This window comes from Heterodontus francisci, chromosome 3 (assembly GCF_036365525.1).
Source record: "Heterodontus francisci isolate sHetFra1 chromosome 3, sHetFra1.hap1, whole genome shotgun sequence".
NCBI classification, from domain to species: Eukaryota; Metazoa; Chordata; class Chondrichthyes; order Heterodontiformes; family Heterodontidae; genus Heterodontus; species Heterodontus francisci.
In genome coordinates, this window is record NC_090373.1 from 136,941,181 (window position 1) to 136,953,066 (window position 11,886).

Sequence of the window (11,886 nt, forward strand, 5' to 3'; positions counted from 1 at the left end):
TGAAAAATAATTAGTGAAAAAAAGACTGGAGTAAGGACAGGGGAATGAAAGCTTGGAAACAACAACAAATACTTGTATTTATATGGCATCTTTAATGTACTAAATTGTCCCAAGGCACTTCACAGGAGAATTATCAAAGAAACTTGGACACTAAGTCACGTAAGGAGATATTCTGGCAGATGACCAAAAGCTTGGTCAGAGGTAGGTTTTAAGGAACATCTTAATGAAGGAAAGTGAGGTGGAGAGGTTTAGGGAGGGAATTCTAGAGCTTAGGGCCTAGGCAGCTGAAGGCATGACCACTAACGGTCAGCAAACATGGGGTGATAGGTGAATGGGGCTTGTTGCAAGCAAGAACTTGGGCAGCAGAGTTTTGGATGACCTCAAGTTAATGGAGGTTATAATGTGGGAAGCCAGCCAGGAGTGCGTTGGGATAATCAAGTCTAGAGGTAACAAAGGCATGGATGAGGATTTCAGCATCAGTTGAGCTGAGACAGGTTAGGAGTCAGGCGATGCTACAGGGATGGAAATAGGTGGTCTTAGTGATGGCACGGATATGGGGTCACATATGGCACTAAGATTGCAAAGTCTGGTAGTGTGACAGTTGCCAGGGAGAGGGATGGGGTCAGTATCTGGGGAACGGAGTTTGTTGTGGGGTCGAAAGACAATGACTTCTGTCTTCCCAATATTTAATGAAAAGAAATTTCTGCTCATCCAGTACTGGATGGCGTAGAAGCTGTCTGATAATTTAGAGACAGTGGGGAGGTCGAGAGAAAGGCGGTGGTGAGGTAGAGCTGGATGGCAAATGAGTGGAATGAAATCGCACAGACGCAGTGGGTGGATTGACCTGCTTCTGTTTTGTAAAATTCTATAATTTTTATGTAATCTGATTTAATACTTTTTTGTAACATGTCTTGACATTTTTCAAAAGTAGTAACTTCCAATTTTAATGCCCAATGGGCTGTATTTTCCCACAGACTTTGGGACCAAATGGGGGTCTCGAGCCTGCACTTTCCTGCAGCCAGACCAGTGGAGCAATCTTCCTAATTGGGTGTCCTGTTAAGGACAGCGGTCGGGCAGGCTCCTGATGCTTCCGCCCCAGTCAGCTCTAGAGCCTTGGCAGCCCCACCAGGAGAGGCGGGCATTGCTGAGGAAGGTCAGAGATTTCAAGTCAGCTTCAAAATGGAGGCGCGTCAGATGCGAAAATTTAAATAAAAATTTCAGAGGACCCAAGTCAATAGGCCTCTCAGAAGAGGGGAAACCCCTCCAGTGGAAGTGTTTGGGCCACAGGTGCAGTCTTTCCTGACAGGAGCCATGTCTTTGGGGCATTGACCCTCTGCTCAGATGGCCCCCTTTAATCTGCTGCAGGAGGCCACCTTTATTGAGCTGGCAAAATGCCGGCAGTGCCACAAAATCGCCCCTCATTGGGGCCTTACATATGTAAATTGCCTGCCTCCATTCAGCGGGCAGCCAATCCATTTCCCAAGCCGCCCTGGGAAACTTCCCTGGCAACGGGAATGTGTCAGGGAGCTGCCCTGCGCATTTCCCCGCTATTTTCCAGGCTATCCTATCTCCAAGCCCACCATCATGGGGCTGGGAAAATCCCAGCTGGAGGTCACCTTTTCTATCTTAAAACACACCATTGTGTCCATTCTGACTGTTAAGTATATAGTTGTGTAACTATTAAGCTGTGGCAGTTGAGCTCATTATAATTATTCAGGTTTTGCTATGCATTCATATTTCACCAAATAGAATCGCAGTTTAACATAATATGTAAAATAAGCATTTTTGAAACCAAAGTGCAGTAACATACAGAAATTATTTAACCTCAATTACAGTCTGTTTTTGACAAGTTGTGCTGACTTTTGTCTTTTATTTTCTCTTCCTATAGTGTGGGGTGTATTTTCTGTGATCAGAAAACACCTATAAAAACATGCACAAGGTTTAGAGCTAGAGTTCTTATTTTCAGTATTGATATACCAATCACTCAAGGTTTGCCAGTAAGTGCACTTTCTTTTATCTTACCGCAATTATTTAGAATTCAATAAATGACAGTAGGGATGAAAAACAAAATTGCACTTGAAAGCACAACTTTTCTATAGCAGTCCAACATGCTTTATCTCGTCATAATTGAATTTTAGGTTGTACTTTAAGTCTCACATATACTTCTGAGCATGTAAAAATATATGTTGATTGCATGTTTACTGTGGTGAATCAGACTTTGTGCTCTTTTGGGCAGAAATATTGCATTTTTTAAAATTCACTCACTGCACACTGATACTGTGATGCCACTTGTTACAATGCTTGTACATCTGATCCTACAATGTGGAAGTTAAAATCAGATTTCCACACTCGGGATATTACAGTGAAGCAAAAGCGTGGCCAGAAAACACTCATGCCCCCAAAAGCTATGTAGCTCATTTTGTAAATGCCGAGTATGCATTACAAGCAGAATGCTAGACAAAGGCTTGCGTTAAATGACCTTTATTTTCACTCATTAAAAAATTTGTTCCTTGTTTCAGCCCTTGAGAGCTACATAGCCAAAGCTCACTTGTGCACAACATCACATGTCCCTTCCGCTGGTCATTGGAGTTTTGAACTTTTTAACAAAGGCATATTGTGATGTCCTGATCTTATTTTATTAAGAATTCGTTTGACTTAGAAAAATAATCTTGAGTTTATTTTTAAAATTGTTTAAATGTATCTGCAACTAAATTAATAGTGCCATTTTTAAGTAGCATGGCTAAGAAAAAATGAAGTCACCAGAGGTGCCAACCTTTTAGTGATCCACAGAACATTGTGCTAATCCAAAACCAGAATTTTGGCTGTTGCAGAATTTAAAGTGGCTTCTTTCTCTCTCACAGCCCCCACCCTCCCAACTCCCCTTCACCACACTAAATGAACCTTTATTGCAGTCATCATGTTTCTGCTTCAGACTCTTCAAATTCTAGTTATGGAAGCATTTGTGTTATTTTGTACTGTACATCTTGTAAAGGTTGAATTTGAAACTCTGCATATTCTTACATTTTTTTCAAACTCTCGAAAGATGTTGAGTAAACTTTGAAGCAATGATATTGACTAAAAAGGAACTTGTTCAATAGGAATAGGAAATGCAATATACTGCTTTTTTTTAAAAAAAAATGCTTTGGATACTGTAGAGTTGCGCTTAAAGTTTAAAATATGGATTGTACCTTTTATTAACAGGTTTTATTGCACTACCAAACTTTAAGTGAACCATGTACAATCAGAAGGCTAGTGAGCGTTCTGCACAAGAGTACAGGAGAGGTTCTCAAGAAAAAACCCAAGTAAGCAATGCTTAAAAAGTCTATATATTCATTTGACTATTATCCTTCATAGTTAGAATTTCATGGGGAACTCCAAAGATAATTTTGGTTAGGTTGAACCTGGTAAATTGTTAAAAATACTGATTTTAAAATTGTTTTTTTCCCTATTTGCTACTAATTTTTGGTAACTCCTATAATATGCACCATTTATCAGATCATAAAGGTAACTTCTGCTCAGTACACTCTCAGTGTCACTCATGAACTAAATCAGTCTGAGAGTCATCTGTTAGTTTGTCATCGCTTTGTGTAAAGTATGAAGCCTCTTTGGGCATCTTCCCTGATAGCATGGCTAAGATTGGAACCTGTTCACATTGGAATTGGAAGCCAGAATAAACCTTCAGTGCAATGGTATACTACCTGAAGTATTAATCTAACTTTTCATGTACAGAAGTACTAAGGTGGTAATTCAAATTTAATAATTGCAATCGAGTTTCTATTTATAATGTTTACCTTGGGTAATCCTGCTGGCACCAGACATTGTATGCAGTTGGCTTGATTTTTGAATGTTAGTTTGGCATTCCATGCCCGTCAGGATGCAAACTATTGAAAAAGCAATTCTGTACTCAGTATGGTCATCCAAAACAGCAGAACATTTTGAACTTCTGTGTTATTTTCCACTTTTAACTGCAAAGAATGTGCATGAATTAATTAATAGGGTGTTGATGGAGTTGTGTAACACCACCATGTCTACCGCAGAAATGGTTGCAGCAGGACCTTGTTCAGTTGTGTCATTCCCTTTGAGTAAGAAATTGTAAGAATAAAAGCTGTATCTTTTAAAAAAAATATTCTTGTTTGGCCTTCCCATGTACTTTCTAGTCCTGGCACCATCTGAATGAATACAATAGGCAATTGTAATTGTAAGTGACCTTTTGGTTTAAAACTAGAGAAGATTTCTAGTCAAAATAGTGATAGTGAAGGTGATTTGATATTTCGTATCAAACAATGTGTCCCTTCCACTGTTTGCAACTGTTGGTACTGACTGTGCCCAACCAGCCAGTGCTTGCAAAACTCAAAACACAGTATCCAACATTAGATGTGATTCCACGGTTGGACAACGTTTGCTAAATAGTCAAATAATCCTCAGTGTGCTAAGAAATACACTGACAACCAATTTAAGATTGTCAGTCGGGCTCACGGTGTGGCACATGTGTGCATACTGGAAGCTACATCTTTTAAGACACAGGGCCCTGTTCTTTGCATTTGTTGCTTTCCCTCATTGGAATTCTTGCATCTGTCCTGATGAGTGCAAGATGAAAAGCTTCAACAAAATGTCTCTGTTTTCAGCAATATTCAGTTGATTTGATAACTTAATTTAGTTTGTCTCCAAAAGGTCCTCAAATGAATTTTCATAATGATGCAATTGCAAGATAGTCACTGTAAATTAAATTTTTTTTTTGCAGTGATGTGCTGCCATTTTTGTGTAGGATTTAATTATATCACCCATTTAGAGCAATGCTGTCCAATCTGTCTATATCACAAAGCATGTATAGTCTAAGACTGTATTTTGCCTGAATAATATTTATTTGGAACTATTAAGCTAAGTTATGAACTGTAATTATTTAGGGATTCACTGTTCTTCATCTTTCATACCTAATTCACATCTATTAATGACTAAAATAAACTTTGGATACATGTTACAATGAGGGTGAAATATCCCTTTTACATGATTCATGAAAAGTACAACAATTATGATATACACTGTTACGACCAGCTGAGAAAGGTGTCTAGGGGTCCTTTTTACTGTCTTCACCTGGTCTTACTGTAACAGGGTTTAATTTTTAAACACACTGTGTTTTGGGCTCTCCCTTTGGCTTTCTTGGGTTTAAAGAAGAAAAGTGAAATTTATTAAACCTTAAACTCTAATATGGTTAACACCTACGGATATACTACGTGCCCATGCTAGCATGCACACGCGATACACACATGCAAATAGAGACAGAAAAGAGCAGAAGAAAAATAAAATGGAGAGGTTTGAGGCAATGTCAGAAGAGTTTCTTGTTTACTGTGCTTCGAGCTCACTGTAGTCCTTTTGTAAGTAGTCTTGCATTTCGTTGGGGCCCAGTATTCTTCTTCAACCTTGTTCACTGTAGGAGACTTTTCTCTTCTCTCTTGGGGTTCATGTGTCTTCAAAATGTGTTTCCGAAGCTGGTGAGAGTGAGATGAGAGCCGACAGGAGAGCGGTGTTCTCAGTCCAGGAGAAAACAACTTTCTGAGTTCAAATTCCTTGTTGGAAGTTAAAATTCAAAAAACTCCAGCAGTCAGTCATGTGACCCAAACTGGTCCGACCACGTCTGTTTGTGTATTCGGCCATCTTAGCAGTTAACCTGGAATGCTAGCCTTTCCACCTTCAACATCTAGTAATCAAAAGACCATTGTGGATTAACTTAGAGCAGGGAATAGCCCCTTTGTCCTTTTTCAATTACTGTCTGTTGCTATGCTAATGTCTCTCTCCAGACAAAGTCTCCAATTGATTTTTAAAGCAAGTTCTTTCTTCAACAGTCCAAAATCAATGTTCATGTGGCGAAATTAATTTTCCTCATTCTTGGCAGGTGGGGGCTTGCCTGACACCACATTGTACAAAATTTAGAAAAAATTATACAGGCTTTATTAATAGAGGCATAGAGTATGAGAGCTAAGAGGTCATGTTAAACTTGTATTAGACACCAGTTTGGCCTCAGCTGGAGTATTGTGTCCAGTTCTGGCGTCGCACTTTAGGAAAGATGTGAAGGCATTGGAGAGAGTACAGAAAAGATTCACGAGAATGGTTCCAGGGATGAGGAACTTCAGGTATGAAGACAAATTGGAGAAGTTGGGACTCTTTCTTGAAGAGAAGGCTGAGAGGAGATTTGATAGAGTTATTCAAAATCATGAGGGACAGAGTAGATAGGGAAAAACTGTTTCCATTTATGAAAGGATCAAGGACGAGAGGGCATAGGTTTAAAGTGATTGGCAAAAGAAGCAAAAGCGACATGACGAAAAACTTCTTCACACATAAGTGGTTAGGATCTGGAATTCACTGCCTGAGAGTGTGTTGGAGGCAGGTTCAATCGAGGCATTCTAAAAAGGAATTATACTGTTATCTGAAAAGGAAGAATATGCAGGGTTACAGGAAGAAGGCGGAGGAATGGCATTGGGTGAATTGCTCATTCAGAGAGCTGGTGTAGACACAGTGGGCCGAATGGCAGCCTCCTGTGCTGTAACGATTCTGTGATATATAAAAATATTATGAAAGATGTGAGCAAGCAGTTTTGGAATGCCTAAATTTAGACTTTGATCAAGTGCTTAGGTGGGTTGTAGGCTCAGAAATCAAACCACAATACTATGCTGTTGTAGCTGTGGCTAAACATAAAGCAGAGTGAATACTGTACATTTAATCAACTCGTGCATTGTCAGGGGCTTTCATTATGCAGCAAACAGAGAAAATCCCCCTCTACTCATGCACATATCATAAGTGGTCGGGACTCAGTTTTCATGACATCAGCTTCCGAATTCAAGGAGATGCTGTATTTCTAATCCTTAACGTAGCATTTTCATATCCTTCAGCTTTGAAGCCTAATGAAGTCTTCTGAATAGGTCTATAAAATGCAAATAAACACAAAGGAAATTGCTGTTGGATGTGTTTTTGTGCAGTCTAAAGATCTCTTAGTTCATAAGGTGGCACTTTATTCTTTTACTCGTTAGTCGGAGGACTATGGCTGCCTAAATACCATGGCTGCATTGAATACCTCACTGAAATGAGGCTGACATTAGGGAAAATGTGCAAATGATAGAGAAGATTAGGGATAAATTGACAAAGGAAACAACATTCAGCTTTGGGGTTGTAAAAAGATGGTTTCCAAGATCTTAATGCTCTTGAAATTATTACACCACATAGCTATTGATTGTCAAAACTCCGAATGATAGGGTGGAGATGTTTCTAAAACATTTTGGCCCTTATACTGTCTTGACTTATGAGCCAGGAGATCTTGTACATGATTTCTTACTGTTTTCATACTTTAATTATGATCTTCAGATGTTTAACTAAAGGGCAGAATGCCTTGATAGAGCTGCAGGCCCAGAGACCTGTCTCTCTCGAACTCTACAAAGACTTCAAAGAGCTGGGTCGTTTTATGTTGCGTTATGGTGGATCCAGTATAGCAGCAGGAGTAGTCACAGAGGTAACTATTACTTGAAACTTAAGATCCGTTTGATTTTCCACTGTATGAAACTGTAACGCATGTAAGGTTTAGCAAAAGAAACCACATCCTTAAGTTATAAGCTTTTTAAACTCTAGTTGATTCAGTTCTTCATAGCTGAGGGACTTCCCCTTTTACTGACAGGTGAGTTAGCATTCTGTCCTTTCTCTCCTGGCATCCATACTTAAACCTGTCTAACCAGTCTATGCTGGAGCAGCCTCAGATCAGTGCCCAGCAGGTGCTAGCACACAGAGTGAAAATATCTCTGGCTTGGTCACAATTAGTCAGGCTTGCTCAGACACTATGGCTGACAGGGAATATGATGAGAACTTTGCCCCTGATTTGGCATTTAATGTAAGAGGTAATACTGGCATTCAAAATTTAAGATCTTCATTCTGTTATCCTGGCACTCATCAATTTTGGTCAACATTAAACAAAATACTAGGGTTGGATAACTAGGTCTCCACAGATTTTTACATCCTGTCTTCACAAGAGAAGTTAGATTTGCTAGTTTCAGCAGGATCACAGTTTTTTAAGACTTTTTCAATGTTTTTTTACCTCTGAAATGTATTGAATGACTGTCAAATCTAAAATACAGAATAGCATGTTTTAGGATAAGTTTGGGTTGATTTTCTTTTAATTTTCTTCTGATGAAGAAGACAGTGTCTCATGCTATGATACTGTTCCATAGGCTTTAACAGCCTTGAAGCACTTCAGCTAAGTGGCTGTTCTTCGTGTTTGCTGCTGGACTGCAGGTGCCTGAAGCCAGGGTCTAATCCCATTGTGGGCAGCCATTTATTTGTTTACAAACTCAAAAATACATATATATAAATACTTTCTCTGGATGACCTCAAACATATTTATATGATTCAGTTTTGTAAATTGAAAAGATGTGAATGTTCTTTGTCCTTATGAGTGCATTTAAAAATCGAGGTGGAAATGTCTTCTCAGTTCATTATCAATTTGTTACCAGTGTGATTTAACTGTTCACCAATCTGAAAGTATAGTTAATCCACCAAAAAGAATGTACTGCTTCTGTATAAATTTAAAGTGAAGTACTTAGTCTACACAACTTTTTTAACTTAGTTAATTACCATGAAATAACAACAAGTTTCCATTCACTACATGCTTCAGCAACCTAATAATATTTTCTCTTTTATTACAGATCAGAGAATGATTCTAGTGAGGGGTTTCCTAATCTTTGACCTCTCCGATCTTAAGAAACACAGGCTAACTTGACAATATCTCACAACTTTGAACGATGTAAGAACTGTGGTCGGCAAAGCAAAGTGCAATTTATAATAACCTAAAATGGAACCTCAACTAATGTGAATTTGTCCTTTATAATATTGTGTTCAAGGAAGCAACTGACAGAATGGTCTTCTAAATTTATTGACTCATACTGCCAGTAATACCTCCATAAGCAAAGTTGCACTGTGTCTGAGAAGAATCTCTGTACACAATTAGTTGTAGTGATTTTTATCAGCGCCCTGCACACTGATGCATAACACATATTAAAAAAAAGAACATGTTGGGTGCACGTTGAGTGACCCAGCTGAATTACACATTTAGTGGCCAACAGTTGACAAATACTTCTTTGGTTTGCCTGCCTCCTGTTTGTTCTATCATTATTGTGCCATGGTTTAATAATGTATTTATGGGGTGATCTGCTAATGCAGACAGATTGACGATAACAAGAGAAAAAAGTACTTAGAATACTCTTTCAAAGAAAATGATTTGCAGTGCATTAGGTGATCAGATGTAATACTCCAACTTTCCACTTTCACATCAGTGGATAGTGTTCCAAAAATATTTATCAAGGTGCAAGTAATTAAAACTGGTACTGAATAAAATCTAGTTAAAGCAAAGCATTACTTCAAATTTTTGTCACTTATTGTTTCAGTTATGTTTTCAACTGGTTGTGCAATTGTCTCATTTTTCATCTTTCAAAGTATTAATTTTAGCTGCAAGAGGTTTAGGATTTCTTTACATTGGAGAGTAGTTTCATTTTGATGCATATGTCCCTTATCGATATCAGTGCTTATTCTAACCAGCAGAACAGTCATTCTTGTAGTTTGTTTTTCTAGTCTGGTAGTGTAGACTTTTCTATAGCTCTTGAATTGACCAACCAAGAGCTTTCAAACTTCTAAGTTACCATGTAAGGTGTCACTTTGCATACCACTTCTCAATTTTCTGTATGATACAGGGTTCAAAACCAGAATGTTTAAAAAATATTTTGGGTCCCCCCCCCGCCACCACCCCAGATGGTTCATCATTTATCTGATACGTGAATCACAGAGCAGGAACATCCCAGATTTGATCCCCAGTCTGTTGATGTGATAGAAGAGGAGGTACAGTTGACCTTGGGGAACCTTTATTAGGCAGGGGAGAATTGGCCAGTTTCCACTCCTGATTGCAATCCATTAACCACTGCATGAAGTTGTCCACATGTGGATGTTGATTGAGGGTAGGACTAGGCTTCGCTGTAATGTCCTCTCTCCATTCACTGTCAAAACGCTCTCTCAGAAGCAAGCACTAGCAAGGAGTCAACACAGGGTGGAAGAAAACTGACAAGGAAACCATATGTATAATGTGGCTGATTTTTGGAAATAATGTTGAAAGACAATGGACACTTTTTTGAGAGCAAAGTTTTCTGAGAGGGGTTTCTTATTAATACAATAACAAGTTAAGTAATTACTAAATCTGTATAGAATGTGCAAAGAACCCAAAAAGAAATCCCTCTGTGGAGTTTCCCTTGTACTGGTAATTTTTTTATTCATTCATAGGATGTGAGTATAGCTGGCAAGACCAGCATTTCTTGCTCATCCCTAATTGCCCTTGTGAAGGTGCTGGTGAGCCATCTTCTTGAACCACTGCAGTTCATGTGATGTAGGTACACCCACAGTGCTGGTAAGGAGATAGTTCCAGGATTTTGATCCAGCGACAGTGAAGGAATGGCGATATAGTTCCAAGTCAAGATGCCATGTCGCTGGGACGGGAGCTTGCAGGTGGTGGTGTTCCCATTTGTCTGCTGCCCTTGACCTTCTAGGTGGTAGAAGTCACGGGTTTGGAAGGTGCTGTTGAAGGCGAGTTATGCAATGCATCTTGTAGATGGTATACGCTGCTGTGCCATTGCCCATAGTTGATGAATATATTTTTTTTTTAATAAGCAAGATGGGGACAGAATTGGGAGAGAGACTTCAGAAGCTCACTCCGCAGAATCAGTCAGAGACTGCAATTATGCTGTAACAGTTGATGTAGCAAAATTGAATGGGAAATATTGACATAGCAAATTACCATGATAAATGTTAACACAAAGTGTACCAAAGATCATGACAACAGGAAGTAAGGTTTGTGGAATTTCAATAAATAGACACAAATGCTTTTTTCTCTCGGAATGTGGGTGCTATTGGCAAGGCTAGCATTTATTGCCCATCCCTAATTGCTCTTGAGAAGGTGGTGGTGGGTCTTGTTCTTGAAACAATAATGTAATCTGTGTGGTGAAGGTGCTCGCACAATGCTATTGGGTAGGGAACTCCAGGATTTTGACCCAGTGATGATGAAGGAATGGCAATATATGTCCGAGTCATGATAGTGTGTGACTTGAAGGGGAGGTTGGAGGCGACACTGTTACCATGCACATGCTGCCCTTGTTCATCTAGGTGGCGGAGGTTGCGGGTTTGGGGAGGTGCTGCCGAAGAAATTTTGGCACGTTGCTACAGTGCATCCGAAAGGTAGTACACACTGCAGCCACCGTACATCAATGGTGGAGGAAGGGGGTAGACAGAGTGCTGATCAAGCGGATTGCTTTGTCCTGGATTGTGTCGAGCTCTTTGAGTGTTGCAGCTGCACTCATCCAGGCAGGTGGAAACTATTTCATTACATTTCTGTCTTGTGCCTTGTAGGTAGTGGAAAGGCTTTGGAGAGTCACGAGGTTAGTCGGTCATCACAGAATACCCAGTCACTGACCTGCTCTAGTATCCATGGAATTTATGTGACTGGTCCAGTTCAGCTACTGGTCAATGGTGACTTCCAGGATATTGATGGTCGGGGAATTGACAATGGTAATCTCTTCTTCTTAGGCAGTCCCTTGGGAACGAGGATGACTTTTTTCCACTCCAGAGTTGAGAGTCCTTAGGTGACTGAATAGTCCAATTCTGGATTCGCACACTCTGCCACAGATAGTGTTTGATGAGGCGAGTAGATGGGATGCTCGAATTTCCAAATGCTCCTGCTGTTTGTGCTTGGTTGCTGCCTGGACACGTTGACGTCATTCAAACAGGCTGACACCTTCGCGGATGCTTCTTCTCCATTTTGGGTGGTCTTGGGCAAGAGATTCCCATGAATCAGTGGAGATGTCACATTTTTTC

The 11,886-nt window shown here is 39.7% G+C and overlaps 1 protein-coding gene across 2 annotated transcripts in view; it reads left to right on the plus strand.

Moving 5' to 3' along the window:
• Positions 1–9,384, plus strand: part of hbs1l (HBS1-like translational GTPase) — a 204,926-nt gene extending 195,542 nt beyond the window's left edge. For both annotated transcript variants that reach the window (XM_068026247.1, XM_068026241.1), the window contains exons 15-18: positions 1,889–1,997; positions 3,202–3,302; positions 7,354–7,498; positions 8,682–9,384. In XM_068026247.1, the coding sequence (XP_067882348.1) occupies positions 1,889–1,997; positions 3,202–3,302; positions 7,354–7,498; positions 8,682–8,693 (367 nt within the window). In that variant the 3' untranslated portion in view covers positions 8,694–9,384. The remainder of the gene's footprint in view (positions 1–1,888; positions 1,998–3,201; positions 3,303–7,353; positions 7,499–8,681) is intronic.
• The last annotated feature ends 2,502 nt before the right edge of the window (positions 9,385–11,886 follow it).